This window comes from Stegostoma tigrinum, chromosome 15 (genome assembly GCF_030684315.1).
Source record: "Stegostoma tigrinum isolate sSteTig4 chromosome 15, sSteTig4.hap1, whole genome shotgun sequence".
Classification (NCBI taxonomy): Eukaryota; Metazoa; Chordata; class Chondrichthyes; order Orectolobiformes; family Stegostomatidae; genus Stegostoma; species Stegostoma tigrinum.
Window position 1 is genome coordinate 50,252,038 of NC_081368.1, and position 20,524 is coordinate 50,272,561.

Sequence of the window (20,524 nt, forward strand, 5' to 3'; positions counted from 1 at the left end):
CCCTCCCATTCTCTAGATGACATGTCCATCATGGGCCTCCTGCACTGCCACAAAGGTGCCACCCAAAGGTTGCAGGAACAACAACTCATATTCCGCCTGGGAACCCTGCAGCCTAATGGTATCAATGTGGACTTCACCAGTTTCAAAATCTCCCCTTCCCCTACTGCATCCCTAAACAAGCCCAGTTCGTCCCCTCCCCCCACCGCACCACACAACCAGCCCAGCTCTTCCCCCCCCCACCCACTGCATCCCAAAACCAGTCCAACCTGTCTCTGCCTCCCTAACCGGTTCTTCCTCTCACCCATCCCTTCCTCCCACCCCAAGCTGCACCCCCATCTACCTACTAACCTCATCCCACCTCCTTGACCTGTCCGTCTTCCCTGGACTGATCTATTCCCTCCCTACCTCCCCACCTATACTCTCTCCACCTATCTTCTTTACTCTCCATCTTCGGTCCACCTCCCCCTCTCTCCCTATTTTTTCCAGTTCCCTCTCCCCATCCCCCTCTCTGATGAAGGGTCTAGGCCCGAAACGTCAGCTTTGTGCTCCTGAGATGCTGCTTGGCCTGCTGTGTTCATCCAGCCTCACATTTTATTATGCTGAAATATGAAGTTTCCTTTCGAAACATTTTAAGAATCATCCACATGCTATAAACAAGAACCACTATTCAGCTGCTAAGTGCGTAAATTTGTGCAAATGAAAGCAGTACTTATGCAAAACCAGACCTTTTTGAGCATCCAATCCTTAATAAAAATGGTATAAAACATTATTTTTCTTTGTTTTAACGTTGTGTTTGATGCCTCTACACTATGCACTGTCCAAACTCTACAAAGAATTTACTACAGGAAGACGTGGACTATTTAGTGTATTTAAATAAGACAGGTTTATTACCATAAGACAGCATATTTAAAAACAAACAGACATTTTATGAGTCAAGGATAGCAGGAACTACAGATGCTGGAGAATCTGAGATAACAAGGTGTAGAGCTGGATGAACACAGCAGGCCATGCAGCATCAGAGGAGCAGGAAGGCTGACGTTTCAGGCCTAGACCCTTCTTTAGAAACAGGAAAAACAGGATAACGCTCTGTTTAGCAATAAACACCTGAAGGGGAATAAAAAAAACTAAAATATTTAATATTAAATCATTACTAGTAGGTTGTATATAATTGTGTATTTGTGCCTACTTAAATACTGTACCAGCTTTCTCTTACTTGGGAATAGCCATTATGACACAATTTTAGACCTCAAGATGAATGCTTTCTGTAACAAATTTAGTGAAACAATGTTTTGCAAAGGTTTTCCCCTTAATGCATCATCTACATGGTACTTAATTTGTCAGAAATTGCTGGGAACATAACAGGTTTAATGCTCATACCATTATTTTGTAAATAACCCGGTATTTTTTGTCAGGTAGAATAACCTTGAGTTTACTTGCAAGTCACTACAAATTGATGGGGTAATTTAAACTTAAAAACATTGACCTCTAAGAATTTTAAGAGATGCTGCAGCTGTGTTCTTGCATTAAATTTAACTCACTGCAAGAAACTAAGGTTAAATAGGAAGTGTCGCATTAATCATTACCTGCTGTTCCACAAATTGTAAGAAAGTGTATAAATGTATAAAGAAACTACTGTAGTCTTGTGAGACTATAGAACTGCTCCCTTATTAGAAAGTCATACAGCAAAGAAACATACTCTTCGGTCCATCCAGTCCAGGTTGACCATATTCCCAAATTAAACTAGTCCCACTTGCCTGCACTTAGCCCATATCCTTCCAAACCTTTACTATACATGAACTTATCCAAATGTCTTTTAAATGTTGTAACTGTACCTGCATCCACCACTTTCTCTTGTAGTTCATTCCACACACAAACCACCCTACTTGTAAGAAAAGGTAAACCTCATGTCATTTTTAAATCTTTCTCCTCTCACCTTAGTTTTGAACTCCCCCACTGAGGGTGAAGAACTTTGTCACTACCTTACATACGCCCCCTTGTCATTTTATTAACCTCAATCTGTGTTAACCTGACAGATACCACATTTCAGCTGAGGACAGTCCTTCATGGTAGCCTGAAACTGTGCAGGATTTGAGCCCATACTGTTGGCATCACTCTGCCATCCAACCAACTCAGCTAACCAACAGGTAAAGATAACATATGGACAATAACAAATGAAACAAAATATCATTGATATTCACTCATTTCTTAGACAGAATTTAAACAATTTGTTATTTTCTTTCCAAATTCTCAAAACTATTTCAGTACACATTTCTTAAAAATATATCAGCTATTACATTATCTTTTGCAATAATGTGATCATCTTTTTGATTGAATGGGTGAATCAATAAACTCCATTGGAACAATCTTACATTGAGCATCTCAAATTTCCCTTCCAAAGTTAGTGAATTACGATCTGTCATCCACGTTACTCTTGACACCAGACATAGTTTTAACATATACACATGACAAAACTAATTCTTCTTCCTGCAACCTAGAATACCTAACACATTAATTGCGTTACTATCCCTCTTAATAACCTTGTACGGAGAACCAAATGTTGATTGCAGAGGTTCATTTTGTAAAGGTAATAGCATTAATATGCCAACATCTGTTTGAAACATTCTAATTTTAGCACGTGTCTACTCATTCCTTTATCTTTGCTCTTCTGCAATGTTTATGCTCCTGAGAATCTCTTTAAAAACATGGCCCCATAATCTATCATTAAGATTCTTTTTGTATTAAAAACATTTCCTTATTTAATGTTATTGGCCTAATATCTCATGAACATGGGTCTACTTGAACACACAAAGCCCAGGAGATTCATTGGAATAATCACCTGTAGCAAAGAATACAAAATCTAGCCCTTTCTCTCAATCTTGTGGGCATTCATAGCAATAGGCATTAATCATTGTTTCGGGAGTCTGACGGTACCTTTCCAAGCTCCCCGTGTTTGTGGATGCTATGCAGTAGACTTTAACTGTTTTAATACCCAGATTACTTGTGTCCTGAAAAATTCTAGACAGTGGTCTGCCTTCAGTTTTGGTAATGGCTTACACAATCTACTAACGTTTGACTGAATGGTTCTACAAAACCCAGCAGTGTCAGTTTGATTGCATATTGACGCTTTTCCATCACCTGACAGGAACGGTACGTTTTACAAAATTGCGCTATGTTCTTAAGACATTTTGGCCAAGTAAGTTGTATTGATGCTTGAGATTTCCATATTCCAACACGCCCTGCCATAGCAATTTCACAGGCTACTCACGTTATTTCTTTATGATATTTGGGCATTCCCACTTTGTGACGGCTAATCACCCATTTTTTTTTCCGGAGCTCAGAATAATGTCACACAGCAATGAAACAGACCCTTCGGTCCAACAAGTCCATGATTAATATAATACCAATTTAAACTAGTCCCATTTGCCTGCTCCTGGCCCATATCCCTCCAAACCTTTCCTATTCATACAACGATCCAAGTGTCTTTTAAGCTTTGTAATTGTATCTGCATCTTGCCTGTTCCTCAGGAAGTTCATTCAACATGCTAAACATCCTGTGTAGAAGTTTTGCCTCATGTCCTTTTTAAATCTCTCTCATCTCACCTTAAAAATGTGTCCCCTTGTCTTGAAATTCCCCCATTCTTGGGAAAAGACAACTACCATTAACTCTATTTATACCTCTCATTATTTTCAAAACTTCTTTCTGATCACCTCTCAACTTTCCATGTTCCAATGAACAAAGTCACAGCCTATCCTTATCACTCAAACCTTCCATATCCAGCAACATCCTGGTAAATCTCTTCCGCACCATACTATGGAGGAGTTTCCATTAACCCCAATGTCAGTATCAAAGAGGGTCAAATTTCTGCAAATCAGCATGTTTATTCTATTGTCAAATGATGGTGAAATCTTACTTTCTGGTAGAGTTCATCGGATATCATTGTCTGCAGAAACAGTCTCAAGCTGAACAGTGTGCTAAAGCACTACCCTTACACTTGAAGTAATAGGGAAATGATCACTTTTTATCATTAGAATAGTCTTCAATATAGTTTTTGTTTTTCTCTTCGTCCAACAAATTCATTCTTGACTGGGTGCTGAATAGTTCTTAAAACCTTGCAGCAGCAATGGCTGATACAGCGTTGATATAGTTCATAGAAGTAAGAAGTGCTTCATTTTGTGAGCTAGTGATTTAATATTTCCTCAGTGTGCAAAGGAAAAGCAACTAAAAAAATTATTCCAACCCTTAACATTTGTCCTTTGAATCAGCTCTTCTTTACTTGGACTTTACTGCTTTTGTGGTAGGATTGTCACGGTATCACAAGTCAGGCAGGAGCTATTGTAAGAAGTTAGTATTCCAATCTGCCAATGTCTTTGCATTCTAAAGGAGAAAACAGTGGAACCCATACACTTCTTTGGTCTTTTTCCCCCAAAGTGGGCGAGTCCAAAACTAGAGGACATAGGTTTAAGGTGAGAGGGGACAGATATAAAAGCTTTTTCACACAGAGTGGTGCATGTATGGAATGAGCTGCTACAGGAAGTGGTGGAGGTGGGTACAATTACAATCTTTAAAAAGCATCTGAATGGGTATATGAATATGAAGCGTTTAGAAGGATATGGGCCAAATGCTGACAAATGCGGCTAGATTTACATAGGATATCTGGTCCGAAGGATTGGGCTGAAAGGTCTGTTTCCGTGTTGTATATATCTATGACTCAAAACAAGATGAGATTGATGCTTTGGGGAAGAAGCCATTGATGGGTGTTGATAGAAGTGAGAGGCACATGAAATGTAAATAAAGGGAGGGATTTGGGGGATAGGTATAGCATCAGTGGTTAATAGCTGTTACGCTTATAGCCATAGAGCACATCATTAGTAATGTCACATGAAGTCTCATCACATTGAGCAGGGTCCTGAAAGAAGAAAGTTCTAAAGAAATCCTGCTTAACCATCTCTCTGTATATTGTGTAAGGAATAAATATTTAGTTGTTGTCACTATTATAATTTCAAGTCCTCATCTCAAAAGCATCCAGAACTCAGTCTTGATATTATAGATTTTCCTGCTTGAGGAAGGACTTTGACTGGTGATGGACTTTAATCATAGAATCCCTACAGTGTAGTCACAGGCCTTTTGGCCCAACAAGTCCACAGCAACCCTTGGCGTATCCCACCCAGACCCATCACCCTATAACCCACTTAATCTACACATCCCTGAACACTACGGGCAATTTAGAATGGCCAATCCACCTAACCTGCACATCTTTGGACTGCGGGAGGACACCCACACAGACACAGGGAGAGTGTGCAAATTCCACACAGACAATTGCCCGAGGGTGGAATTGAACCCGTGTCCCTGGTGCTGTGAGGGAACAGTGCTAACCAGTGAGCCACCAGGCTGCCCAATGGCTTTGTTTTGCCAATTTACTGATCATCTCACACACACAATGAAATGATACTGGAACTTCCTCCTGTAACCTCTTTAACCTCATTTGGGCTCTCAGTGATTACAGGTGAAGTTATAACTTTTACGAGCCAAAGCATTACCTAGGAATAAGTCAACTCCATCCAGGGGTAATTTCTTAACAAATCCTGCTATCAGTGGTCCATAATTCCATGTAAACTCTATCTGCACACTGTAAAATGGAAGCCAGATGTATTCTCCACTTTTCCTGTATATAAATACTTTGGCTTTCATTGCAGAGAGTGAATTCCACCAAATTAGCTTTTTTATCAGGTCAATGTAAATCTATTTTGTCTTAATTCTTGCAATTGCAAATTTTTTTAAAAACAACTTTTGGGTAAGAAGCATGCTCTCTCTTCATTTATCCTTGACGCCTTCCACAGACTCCACATCCAAACATCACTTCATTCTCATTCAAAAGACCTGGAACCAATAAGACTGCAAACATCTGTGAGCTGGGAAGAGTGGGTTAATATTCATCCCCAAGGTTTCATATATGAATCATCAATTTGCCAGACTGCTACTCAAGAGAAAAGCAATTCATTTGTCAGGTTTCTTTAGAATAGTAAAACATTTTCTGGTCACACACACTTAACTTTAACAAGAGATGTGAAAAGAATTTCTCTCTCTCTCGCTTGCACACACACACAAAATCAAAATTAAGACAGATGAAAGACTAGTGGTTTAAGACATATGCCATGGATGAAAATAAATATAGACAGGATACATAAAATGATGAACACCAAAAATCCAGAGCACAAGGTGCAATGTTATTTTCCTCATTCCTTTTGAGTATTGCAATGATGTCACGCTGTTAATATGTAGGATGATGGTTGTTCTTCAATTCAATGATTGCTCAGGTGAACTGAGGTTTTTTTTTGTTTAAATATGTTTCTTCCAACTTTCTGGGTTTCCTGTCTTTTCCTACACAGTACTGAGACTGGGATACGTTCTCTCTGCAGCCTCTAGATGTTACTTCTTGCTTTCTCAGCTGATCTTGGCACATACAACATTTTAAACACTCTGCAAACTCAACCAACCAGAATTATCAGGTTTTAAGAACGCAGAACAGTCCAGCACATGCCCTTCAGCCCACAATGTCATGTTGGCCTATTATCCAACTAAGATCAATCCATCCAGCGTAGCCTACATTTCACTATCTTCTATGTGCCTATCCAAGAGTCGTTTAGAAGTCTCTAAAGTATCGGACTCCACTACCACTGCCAGCAGCGCATTCCATTTACTCACCATTCTGTGTGAAGAACCTACATCTTTCATCTCCCCTATACCTTCCTCCAATCACCTTCAAATTATGCCCTCTCGTAATAGTCATTTCCGCCCTGTAAAAAAGTCTCTGACTATCCACTCTATTTATGCCTCTCATCATCTTGTAAACCTCCATTAAGTCACCTTTTGTTCTTCTTTGCTCCAATGAAAAAAGCCCTAGCTCCCTCAACCTTTCTTCACAAGACCTGCTCTCCAGTCCAGGCAGCATCCTGGTAAATCTCCTGTGCACCTTCTCGAAAGCTTTTACAGCCTTCCTATAATGAGGTGACCAGAACTGAACACAATATTCCAAGTGTGGTCTAACCAGAGTTTTATAGAGTGACAAGAATCATTTCTTTGCTAGTTCCTTATAACTTGTATTGATAATGTTCATTGGTTGTTATTTGTAGAACTTAAATGTTGTGTATTTACTAATTTGCAATACATTTTGCATTGCTCTCTTACCGTAGGACAATTCAGATATGATACCTATAGTGAACAAGTCTTTTAACACTTTTTTGCTCTTCACAGATGCTGCCAGATCTTCTGAGGTTTTCCTGTGCTTCTAAAAAAATGTTATAAATATGCTAGTTCTTTATTGAAGCACAGTGGCAGTGTCACTACCTCTGAGCCACAAGCCCTGGGTTCAAGTCCCACTTACTCCAAAGGCATCCTTTTGTAACATGTCTGAGCAGGTTAATTAAAAGTATCTACATCAGATTTATTTACACTGCTTAAAAATATCAGCCAGCACAAAAATCTCTCTACACATTTTCCCAGATTAGAGTTCTTAAGTATTTCTGGAAGCTTCCGTTTCCTCCATCTCCCAGGGCTACACCCATGCTTAAATCAAATAGCAGAGCAGAAACAGATTGGCCAACCAACGAACACAGAGCAATTTAATCATCGAGCACTGTATTAAACAGGTTTAAATGATTCATCAAGACTTCATGTCGTGCGCTTCTAGCCAAATACTTACTGTGTCTTGAAAAATATCTTGGTGACTTGCTTATAACATGAGCGCAATACCTGGAATATCGTGTACAATTCTGGTGTCTCTATCGAAGGAAGGATATCCTTGACTGTGAAGGAATGCAACAAGGGTTCACCAGTCTAATCCCTGCGATTGTTTTATGACAGATTGAGGAAACTGGATACGTGTTGTCTGGAATTTCAAAGCATGAGCGATGGTCTCATTGAAGCTTAACAAGATTCTTACAGCATATGACGATGTGGACATGGATAGGATATTTCATGTGGTTGGTGAATCTGACAGCAAGGGGCATGGTCTCTGAATAAGGGCCGGGCTGTTTAACACCAAGACTAGGAAGGATTTCTTCACTCGGGGGGTGGTGAACCTTTGGAATTCACCCCTCCAGGTGTGGAAGCTCAATTACTGAGTACGTTTCAGACAGAAATTGGTAGATTTCTGGACCACAGGGATAGCATTTTGATGGATTTTAAAAAAAAGTCATCGAATGAGGGCTTCACTGGCAAGGCCAGCATTCATTGCCAATCCCAGAGGGCAGTTAAAAACCAACCGCAGCCCTACAGCTTGTGATGACACAAAATTAGGTGGGAAGTTAAGTGGTGACCAAGTCTGCAGATGGATATAGTGTTAGTATACACAAGATTGGCGGATAGAATATAATGCGGGAAAATGTGAGGTTATACATTTGGCATGAAAATAAAAAGGAGATGAAAATTATTTAAATGGAGAAAGACTGCAGAAAATTACAACACACAGAATTCTGGGATCCTTATCATAAATCACAGAAAGCTAACATACAGGTTCACCAGGTAACAGGGAAGCCAAATTCAATGTTGGCCATTATTTCAAAGGAAATGAGTATGAAAATAGGTAAGTCTTGTTAAAACTAAACAAGGTTCTTGATAGGCCACACCTAGAATACTGTGAACCGTTTGGTCATTAATTTGACGGAAAGATACACTAGCATTTGGAGGCAGTCCAGAAAAAGGTCACTCGTTTGATTCGGGGCTTGAATAGATTTTTTTCTTGAGTGGGCTGGGCTTGGCTGGCACTCAGAGTTTAGAAAAATGAGGAGACGCCTTATTGAGGCATGAAGATTCCTCGGACGCTTGATAGGGTGGATGCCTTGTGGGAGCGTCTTGGACCAGAGGACAAAATCCCAGAATTAGGGGTAGCCAATGCAATACAAAGATGAAGAAATTCTTCTCTGAGTCGTGAATCTCTAGATTCTGAGAGCTGCAGATAGCTGCACAGGCTGAATCATTAGGTATATCGATGGCTGAGATAGACAGATGTTTTAGTTATTAAGGAATCAAGGATTATGGGGAAAAAAGCAAGGGAGTGGAATTACGGATTATCATATCTGCTATGATCTGTGAATGACAGAACAGATTTGATGAGCTGAATGACCTACTTCGGCACCTAGGTTTTATAGCAAAAGTAGCTTAGCACATTTCTAAGACTGGTTAATTTTCAATGCAGGTTGCCATATGTAGGCCCCAAATAAAATTAAACAAAAAGTGGAGAGAACATATTCCTAAAGGTAAAGAAAATTATTTGCTTTGTAGTGGCTGGAGAGAAAGATACAAATTCCTTAAATGTTGTAATTTCATAGCCGATGTGGACTCGATTCCTATTCCAAAAGACGGAGTTGGGACCTGGCTCTTCAGCCTGACCGAAGAATGGAAAGCAAGGGCAAACCTTCATTCAGAAAATCTACCTAGAAAACAGCTCAGAATGAAATATCATCAGACAGCGAGCCAATAGGCAGGGTACAAATGAGTGCAATATTCTAAAGCATTAGTATATTAATTCAAGATTAAACATCTTAAGTTAGAATTTTAAAATATACAAGACACATTTGTACAAAGAAATTGACAGTGAAATTTAACAGCCGTTTCAGGTCCTGTCTTTCCATTTAACATTTACATTTTACTTGTTCAAATGGTGGTTGACATTCCATGTCTCTTTACAAGCAATGAAGAAAGCCTCCCAGAGTCCTGGTCAAAATTCATTCTCATTCATTAAAACTGATTAATTGATGTCACATTCTATTGCTGTGTGTTGTCAATACATTGTATGCACAAGTAGCCCATATATTTGCCTATGTTTGCATATTTTAAAAATGATTCAATAGTGGTGAAATATTCCAGATGTTCGACAATTGAAAAAGATGCCAAGCAAATTTAAGCTCTTTGATACAAATTCTTTATTAACAAAAACAAAATCTGGACATCCCAAATTATCAAAAGGAATGTTAAAAATCGTACATTTCTGCCTAAGGACAGGACGAAAGAAAACTATTAGCAAGATAATCTAAACCCAGACCAAATATGCAAACATTTTAAAAGGAACATGGGCTCAGCTACAGATCCATTTTTCTCACTTCCGATTTCCAGCAATATGCTCGCAATCATTCACTCAATGATCTGGGTTGCTAGTCATTTCACGACTCATTATTTCACATTTCATGTCACAGCTAGTTAAAACATTACAGCTAGTTGACATTAGTTTTCAAATGCATGGGATTCCAACTGACAGAAAATGCTGAAAATACTCAGCAGATCTGGTAGTACCTGTGGAGAGAAAATCAAAGTGAATGCTGAATAAGGTTGTTCTTGGAATGACATTCAACTTTAAATCTCAACTGTGTTTCTCTCTACTTGAATTATATAAAGGCATTTAGTTCAGATTCAGTTAATCTTGATTTAAGATCTATTTAAAACATCTGAAAACCATCCACAACTATTGAATTTATGCAATTTCTTTGAGTATCACACCCAGTTTAACTTCCAATGAGGTGTCATTTAGAAATCTGCCACTAGGTAGTGCATGAGCAGGGTCAGTTAATTCATTTCTCTTCCATGCTGGTTTAGCATGGAGTAGAACCAAGAGAGCAAATGAGTTTCTTTTTAACCAGGTCTACATAAAAAGACAAGATGGAATTCAGAGCATGAGCTTGAGCCTATGGCCTTTAAAACCATGTCCTAGTGCTTTCATCTTTGAGACACCATGCCAGAAACATGTAATAATTCACATCTTGAGTTATGTAAACTTAAAGATACATAAAATAGAAAGAACATTGAACGTTAGATGAAAATCTTCCAAACAACAGAATTTGTTAGACAATTTTATGTATTGTATCCTTTAGTGCATAATTAAGTGTCCTGAGAAAAGTGGATTTTTTTCAGCTCCAAATGAAAGGCTCATCCTATTGAGAGGAAAAAAAAAATCAATCTTTACATCAGAGGTCGACTTTTTCCTCATATGCACACTTGCACGAAGCCCGCTGGCTATCCAGATAGGGTTTGCATCCCAAATGCATAACTGCATTGAAAAGCAACTCGACAGCATGATCACAGGCTACAAAAAGATAGAAAAATAAATTAGGTTTCTTCTTCAGTGACATTAAATAAAAACATTTGCAAACCAAAAACAAATGGGAAAGAAAAGTGGTAGATTTTGTATTTCTATGGTATCACATGATCTATGGTATCATATGATCATGGTTTTAAATTATCATACTTAGTTACAGCTAAAATTTCTCATTTGGGTGTCTCTTAGGAGGATTAACTTGAATTAAATAAAGATTTTGTATTCAAAAGGGCAGCTCTTAACACAACTTTCCAAATTACAGCTCAGTAATATAATGGGTTATAAAATATTGTAACATTATGCAGAATTTTCTTCATTCTTGTACAAAATTGGAATGTTAATGGCATTTTCTTCTGAACCCTCGTTACTCTTGAACCACTGGTCATTTCTGATGACAATTAAGAGTCAACCACAACGTTGTCTAGAGTTACAGATAGGCCAGACTGGGTAAGGATAGTAGATTTCCTTCCCTAAAGGACATTAATGAATCATAACGGGTTGTTACAGGTAACATTTTAATTTCACCATCTCGTGGGATTCGAATCCCCAGTCCTAGACCAGAGCATTAACCTGGATCTCCGATTCAGTGACATGACCGCTAAATCACCACTTCCCCTAATGAAATACTCTGCTTTTTCTAAGAAAAAAAAACTTTGAAATGACCTCCTTCCTATCTATTGGATTAAACGTCTTTATGCTTTTGGCATAAACTTAACACCAGAGAAAATACATACAAGTGCCACAAAACTAATTAATTCAATACTAAAGACAACAATTCTTTGAAACTGCCCTCACCCTCAAGTGACTGGGTTTTCTCATAAGGTCAAGGCTCTTTTAAACATGAGCCTGCCCCAATAAAATTAAATTCTGTGTCCTCTGCCATTGATATTGTAGGATTTGGAATTCATAGACTTTGGTAAACCTTATTCAGGCAGACTTTTACATGAGCTCTTTCAAGTTTCTTTACCCCAATCCTTGAAGAAATATTTTACAGATTCCTTAAACCAATTATAAATTACGCTCCCAATGCATCTTCAAAATGAAGTACAACGCAGGATCCAAAAAAAAATTGAATACATAAGGATCATCATCACTGTCATCCTGCAATGCAGAATAAGAACAAGCGACAGAAGAAAGAATCAACTTGCTCTTCAATGTTTCTCCCTAAAACCCAACAGTCAAGACTTAAATTAGGAACACAGCAAGTGGAATGACACAGCAAACCACAGCTCCTCCCTCCCACCCCAAAAGGGAATTTTACATTCAGGAAGCCATATCTTAGAAACTCTGAACAGAATGTACATGCTTCAGCAATATATTATGTCCCCTCACGCCAAAGTGAAGAACTAAATAAAAAAAACTAAATAACTTCACTCCAATAAAAGGAAAAATCCATCTTGGAAATTATATATTCATTTTCTCAACTTTTCCCTTGATTGATAGCAGTCTGACCTGCTGTATATACATTAGCTCAACTGGTGTTGAATCGTTTTTCCAATAACAACTTCAAATCATAGGAATATCTTGAGAAGATTTGTAGCTCATGTTGAGGTTCTGGATGTGAGTTTGCTCGCTGAGCTGCAAGGTTAGTTTTCAGACGTTTCGTCACCATCCTAGGTAACATCAATGAGCCTCCGACGAAGCGCTGGTGTTATGTCCCGCTTTCTATTTATCTGGTTAGGTTTCCTTGGGTTGGTGATGTCATTTCCTGTTCTTTTTCTCAGGGGATGGTAGATTGGCTCCAAATCTATGTGTTTGTTGATGGAGTTCCGGTTGGAATGCCATGCTTCTAGGAATTCTCGTGCGTGTCTGTTTGGCTTGTCCTAGGAAACAAACACATTGATTTGGAGCCAATGTGTTTGTTTCCTAGGACAAGCCAAACAGACACGCACGAGAATTCCTAGAAGCATGGCATTCCAACCGGAACTCCATCAACAAACACACAGATTTGGAGCCAATCTACCATCCCCTGAGAAAAAGAACAGGAAATGACATCACCAACACAGGAAATGACATCACCAACCCAAGGAAACCTAACCAGACAAATAGGAAGCGGGACATAACACCAGCGCTTTGTCGGAGGCTCACTGATGATGTTACCTAGAATGGTGACAAAACGTCTGAAAACCTTCCAGCTCAGCGAGCAAACTCACATCCAGAATATCTTATCTAAAGTTAACTCCTTACACTATTAGACAAAACTTTTTTACTGCAGTATCTAAACTGCTGTAACTGCTCAAGACAAATTCTTTATTTCACATTGAAACATTTACAGCACAGGTACAGGACAAAAGTTCAAGTCAAAGTCAGCAATATCGGAATTGACTGGTTCCATTTTCACATACATGACCTACAATGACATTTCAGTACCACACTGATTAGCATGAAGGTGTTTTTCCAATGTATTATTAAAACTGGGGCCCTGACTGCTCTTGAAGATTTGTTTTTAACCAAAAAAAAAATCACAATTTGAAGATCAAAGGGTACTCTTCAGATGTCTCAATCAACATTTACTCTTCAAATGACAACACCAACAGATTAGACAGTAACTCATCTCATTACTGTTTGTGGAACCTTGCTGTGAGCTAATTGGATACCAAGTCTGATTGTATTAAAAAGAAAGGCAATACTTAGAGAAAAGGTTATTAGTATGGATTAGTTTGGGATGTTTTGAGGATATGAAAAGGTTCTATAAATGCAACTTCCATTCTTTATCGCTTCATGAACAGAATGGCAGGATACTGTTGAGTCCAAGGAATTAAGTTATATTATCTGTTGATTTATAAAACAAGTACAATACATTTCATTAAATCAAAGCTGGTTCCAACTGGGTGATTTAGAACTAAAATCAGCCTGAGAAGTGGGATTTCACTTCAGGAAGCACTTGCCCACTGTGAAGATTGGTAGATGGACTGCTTACTCAGCCTGCCTCCAAAACGTTGGGATTCTACAATTAAAATATGTTCTATTTTGTGCTGCAAAATGCAATTGCACCAAACCATTATTTTGGATGCCTTTAGGTGGAAAAACTTCCTGTAATAAGTTATCTTCTGCAATTACTGACCAGTAACATGGTAGGATCACACCCTGAATTTTGCATTTAATTCTGTTTTGCAAGAAAATTAAGTTCAGAATAGCATGGAATATTTCCTGGTTCAAGATCAGAAGTTGTTAGTGCTGGACGAAGGGGAAAATGTCTTTTTTAAATTGGAGTTGATGATACAAAGCATTTCAGTTCCTTGTGGCTATTTCACTATGAATTAATTAAGTTTCCACCTGCAAGCAGTGAACTTCAAAATAATTAATTTGTACCTACCTTGTACAGTTGAATCCATGCCCAATGTTTTCTGTACATTCCTGCAGATTGTGGACAGACAGTACTGAAATACTTCATCACAGTCCTTTTTAGCATTTCCGCAAGTATCATAACAACGATCGTGCTGGTTGCAACACTTCGTCATAGAAGGGATTCCTACATCTAGCTATTTACAAAGGAATACATAAATATGTATGAGAGGTGGTAGCAACTTCACAATAAAATCAGCAAATAAATTGGACAGTATTGGCCTTCATCATGTTCAGTAAAGTGGGTAACTCTCATTTGCTGGTTCATTCCTCAGGGCATATCCCTGACTGGACTCAGTTTGCTTGGTTTAAAAATTAAACATAGCTTGGCAGTTAACTGTTAATCATTATTAATTGGTGCATTCACCAAGGCAATTTCTGGATCAATCAGAGCCAACTTTTTAACTAATCAGGACTCTTGTCCCATTCAGTCTAGTCTAAATTTAGTTTTACCTTCCAATTTTTCAAATGTGCACGAGATGAAGATGCTTTACAGAATGCCTTTTTGCTCTACAATTTGTTAAAATCGTGCTTCAAAAACTGATCACGGACTATGCCCAACAGTTACAACTATCAGAAATGCTGCACAGCTGCTGTAAAAGGATAGCACAAACAAATGTGGATTTAACTTTCCACTTATTTAACCTGCATAGACGTTAGACTCACACTTCTCAATTCCTGCTTCACCTTTAGGCCCAGCTTACTCAGTTCTTGTGCCCCTAGCATGGGCAAAGTGCCCATATTACTGGGAAATTGAACCACAGCACTTTATCTGAACACAAAGTTAGGTTGAAAGCCAAAGCAATGTGGTCTGGGTTAGATAAAAAATGCTGAGCGTGGAGGTCTGTCCTGGAGGTTAGCGAATTACCAATCCAGCCCATAGTACAAATTGAAATGAACAGTATTTCTGTAATGTGTGTTGGGTCCATGGAGACAAAAGCTACAGAAAGCAAGACAGTGATAGCCTGATGTTATCATTTACAGGTCAGGGTGAACATGCAGCATGAAACAAAGCTGAGGGGTGAGTGATAAAATTATGACACGCATGAATAGAATACGATGGATAGTTGGAGTCTTTCTCCAGGGAAAAGATGTTAGTTACTAGGGAACATAGTTTTAAGGTAAAAGGGGGTAAGTTTAAAGGAGAAAATTTAAAGTAAGGCAGCATGGTGACTCAGTGGTCAGCATGCTGCTTCACAGCACCAGGGACCTGGGTTTGATTCCAGCCTCGGGCGACTGTCTGTGCGGAGGTTGCATGTTCTCCCCATGTCTGTGTGGGTTTCTTCTGGGTGCTCCGGTTACCTATCACTGTTCAAAAATGTGCAGGCAAGGTTGGTTGGCTGTGCTAAATTGCCCATAACGTTCAGGGATGTGTAGATTAGGGGGTTATAGGGGGATGGGTCTGGGTGGGATGCTCTGAGGGTTGGTGTGGACTTGTTGGGCCGAAGGGCCTACTTCCACACTGTAGGGATTCTATTCTACAATTAGCAGAATTTTTCAAGTCCAGAATATTCTTTCCTCACATCTGTCATGGGTGGCACAGCCAATCAACTTCTGGGATGGCGAATAGAAGTATGATCACAACAGCCTAATCTGAACAGCAAATGGCAATAAGTGAATGGGCCAAGGGAGAGGAGGAGCTGGATGTAGACAGTATTGCTATTTTCTGCCCTTCTTTCCTCACTGCAATCTCTAGTTGGGGTCTGGTTCCATGGGCATTAAACAATCGTTCAACATGGTATCCAAGATACCTTTATATGCAAACATTGTGACAGTTATTCAATTTGAGGGATGACAGCTGACTGATTCAGAATTTTGTTCTCCTTATTTTCAAGCAGAAGCTACTAAACAGTAATTGGAAACCGGAGCTGTAGCTTCTCTGAACATGTTTTGTTCCACAAGCTCCAAGTTTAATGAGACCAACAAAAATCAACAGAAATAAGACTGTTAAATTAGGATCTTCTAATATGTATGGCTGAAGAAGTTTATTAAAAAAAAACAAAATGGAAATATCAGGCAATTTGTATGTTCCCCTTTTCTTAGTGGTCGTCATTCAGTGATCTTGTGCTTTGGTTTACAGCTTATTTTTATAATTTTGTTATTCTTTCCCTTCGCAGTCCTGATGTCAGAGTTTCATTCCTCCCTCCACCACCAGCACCCAAAATAGGTCAAGTTGGCAGTCCCTTCTACATCAATAACTAATATATTCTGCAACCACTGAATTGCCTTCTTCCTGCATTTTCTAGGCGTTCTTATGGGGATAAAGTTTAAGATAATTTGGTCAAGTCTCTGAACTTGACCTAATAACACCTGGCATTTATATAGCACCTTTATCACAGCTGAAAGACCGGAATGATTAACATGACATCAGGAATGTAAAAATTAGGTAAGTTGGCCAACAGCATAGAAACTTGCCAAATCTTTTAAAAAAATCAAAAATTAACTAAAATGATCTAGCGTAGACCATCAAGAAGAGGCACAAGGACAACAGTAGTGTTATCAAGTAAAGAATCTGGACTTTTAAAGGGAGTAAATTAGAAAATGCTAAGAGGCTGGAAATGGATGACCAAATGCACGAATAGGAGATAGGGTTGGAATGAGCTGGGATGCACCCAAATAAAGGTACACGTACGATTATAAGTATTTTAACTTGGGTGTACTGGAAAACAAGAAAGCTGTGGAACAAAAGAGAAATACTGCAAAAAAAAAAGGGGGGTAAATGTACTGGTACAAGAGCCCTCAGGTTGATCTGGGGATCAGGGAGGCAGCTATTCAAAAAAAATGAACCTGATGTCACAAAAACATGGTTAAAAAGGTTTCAACAATAGATTTCAAAACTAACAATGAGGTTATGTTGGTTTAAGATAAATCTGATACTTTCATTTTTATGAACAGGAAAATGAAGTTGTAAAGTTCAATTTCATGGCGACACAGTGCTGGAGTTTGTATTGAAACCACTGGTAAGAAACCAGACAACAAACTAATTTACTTTTACGCTTCACTATCTCAAGTTAAAACAACAAAACTATTTCTCTTTTCCTTTGAATCAAGTCATATAAACAAAAATCAAACTCTTAATATTTAGTGTAAGTAATAACTGATAACTATTGTAAACACTGAGCAGAGACTCAAGACAAGTGAAAATTGCATTTGTGACTTCCACTAAAATTAACCAGGATTGTCCTGATATTTAAATTTCAAACCAAAACACTGAAGGGTAGTATATACAATTTTGGATTTGGATTTAAAGATAAACAGATGAGTATGGGTCAGTTCTGTGAAGTCTTTTATTTAAAAGCAAGTCAGAAAGTTAATTTTGGAACAGTGACTCAAATATCAGTTCTAGGAAAGTGTACCAGAGAGAACCCCTACAATGTTCATGGATAATATGTTTACATCTTTGGGTTTTATGTTGGAAAAAAATACATTAATGCAATTAGTTTTAGTTTTGCCTTGAGAACAGAAGATTCAATGTTTCAGTTCAGTAGAACTCAGGGATCAGTTTAGGACATTAAACAGTTCTCCTAGCATGTGAATCAATTCAGTTCAGCAAAAAAGTAACCTCAGTGGTAGCTGCTTCTGTGGAGTTTGTAAGCCAGCACAGTTCGGATAGAAATCTTTTAAGGTGCTAGAACTGCAAAAATATAGGCTAACGGAACTGCATAAGATTGATGCCAGACTTGGAAAAGAATTGTAAAATTGTCACCACAATTCAAGAAAATGAAACCAGGGAAAGACAGTCAAGTATCTGTTTGAAAAGCTGAGACAGGAGGGTTTATCTTTTGCATGGGTGGTGTTGAGAAACAGGTTGAAATTTTGTTTTAAAATTTGAGCTAATATATCTAATAACAGCTTTGTATGTATATTTTTCTTCCACATCATCAACTTACATTAAGTGTTAAAGAACATCTGCAGTCTTGTGTGAATATGCTCCACTGACTAACTGGTGCTTTAATCAAATGCAAAATTTTACTATATGATCTATCAGGATCGGTTTGATTCTGGGATGGTTTTTTAAAATTTATGGGTTTCTACATGTTGTGACACACCTTGGAATAGGTAGAATATAACTCGTCCAATATTACCATTAGCTGAGATCTTCAAGGACTCGCAGGATCAGAATTTAGTGAAGTTAGAAGGGATTGTGATTCTTTTACATGAAAGCGTACATAGGATTACTAGGCATTAGATGGTGTACACAGACTTGATGGAACCTCTTCTGTACTGTATGACTATATGACTCTAACTAGGACATAAAAAAGGAATGTTGAGGTGATGTCAATTGCAAGGATTAGACTTTCAAAATGGTTAACTGTTGCTAAGTCTTTTCTGAAGACATTACAGGATTACTTGAAGTCTATGACTAAGGCTAAAAAAAGGTTAGTAGGTATAGGGAGGTTAGAAATAAAAAGGGAGCTATTGTGAGTCTGAAATGCTCAATGCATCTAAAGTTGGAGAAATACTACTTCCATCCACAGATGTTGTATGTACATTAGGGAACAAATAGAAGCACAGAACCTAGGAGGGATATCAAGAAATAATATTCTGCCATTGTTACGAGGCTGTATCAAAAGCTAACAGCTTGAAAAAGAAACGATGGCTATAGTAGAAGCATCTAAGAAATTCACAGGAAACAAGGCATCAGGAAACAAAATAGCTATTAAAATTGTAGCAATAATAGAGGGAAATTGTTCCTTAAAATCTGTTAGAAAAAGAGAGATGACGACTCAGGGCAAACAAGAAAATTCTTCCTCAGCTATTAATAAAGACAGAATCAATTCCACTGAAGTTTTGAACACTTGATTTCAAAATAAAAAGGTATTTTCTTATTCTTTATTCGAAGAAGCTTAACTAATAAAGATGTTGATGGGCACTGGAGCATGTTAGTCACCAATAATGGCTGATGATACAATCAGTCTTCCAGAGAGATAGAAGGAATAGAAAATAACAACAGTTGAATGTATACATGGAGTTTACAAACCAGTTCCATTGTGTAAAGTTAGACTAGAGTATGGCTAAGTAAATAGAAAAGCAGTAATCAGAGTGGTGAAACAATATCAATTCCTTCTGAAGGGATTTATCTTGGTAAACAACCTGGTTAATTCAAAAATATTAGCCTCACCAAGGGTGGTTGAACAACCTGCTGGAGTAAAGTTAATGGCAATGCTGCAGAAGGAATATTCTGAATTATGGCTTGACTGGATCTCAGATTTTTGGAATTAGACAGAAAGAAGAGTCATCTATTAGGTGACTTGCATATTCAGTTATCTGATACCAGTTTTGAAAATTTAAATTGAAAGGGTTGTAGTAAACAGAAGGCCTTTTTAAAGTGGAATGCAACAATGATCCTCAACTGAGTTACACCAAACAGGCTATTCATTATGAAGTCAGAACCAATATCTTAGTGTTACTATTTAATGAAAAAAAAAGCAACGAAGACATGGAGGCAACCTCAAAAGCCAGCCAATTAGGAAAAGGCTGTAGTCAATAGATGACAGTTTACAAGTGACTCAAAATTCCAACGGTAGGTCACCTGTGCATTGGGAAAATGCAGGCTAAAATATTAGAACATTTTTATTGGCCAGGATTAAATCAAGTTGTGGTCAGGTTTTGTCAGACTTGTCCAACATGGTAGGTAGTGGAGAAACCCCAGCCATGAATAAAAACCTTTGCTTTTAATTCTGATACCAGCTTTCAAATAATTGTTGGGCAAGTTCTAAATCGGAATAGATTTTGTAGGACCTTCACCGAGAGCTAGGAATAAGAATCAGTATCTTTTAACAATTATGGATGCTTCAAGCAGTATCTTTGGAGAAAAATACTGCAAAATGGTAGTGGAAAAGCAGATTTTTTTTAAAAAAGCGAGTTATGGGTTATCTAACTCAGTACAATCAAATTCAGGTTCAATCAAATTTAATGTCACAAATATCTGAATGCATTAACAGCTTGGGAATAAAACAATTTATGCAAGATGAGCTGAAGGCACAATCTCAAACAATATGGGTAAGATGGTATTAAATGTATAAACAACATTCCTGACTATAAAGTTCCAATGTGCTAGTGCCTGGAATAAAGAGAATCCCATGTTACTGT

General features: G+C 38.1%; 1 protein-coding gene across 2 annotated transcripts in view; it reads right to left on the reverse strand.

Annotated features, from left to right (window-relative positions):
* Positions 1-883: 883 nt before the first annotated feature.
* pla2g12a (phospholipase A2, group XIIA) overlaps positions 884-20,524 on the reverse strand; it is a 38,694-nt gene continuing 19,053 nt past the window's right edge. For both annotated transcript variants that reach the window (XM_048544362.2, XM_048544363.2), the window contains exons 4-5: positions 14,403-14,568; positions 884-11,074 (exon numbers count right to left, since the gene is read on the reverse strand). In XM_048544362.2, coding sequence (XP_048400319.1) covers positions 10,956-11,074; positions 14,403-14,568 — 285 coding nt within the window. In that variant the 3' untranslated portion in view covers positions 884-10,955. The remainder of the gene's footprint in view (positions 11,075-14,402; positions 14,569-20,524) is intronic.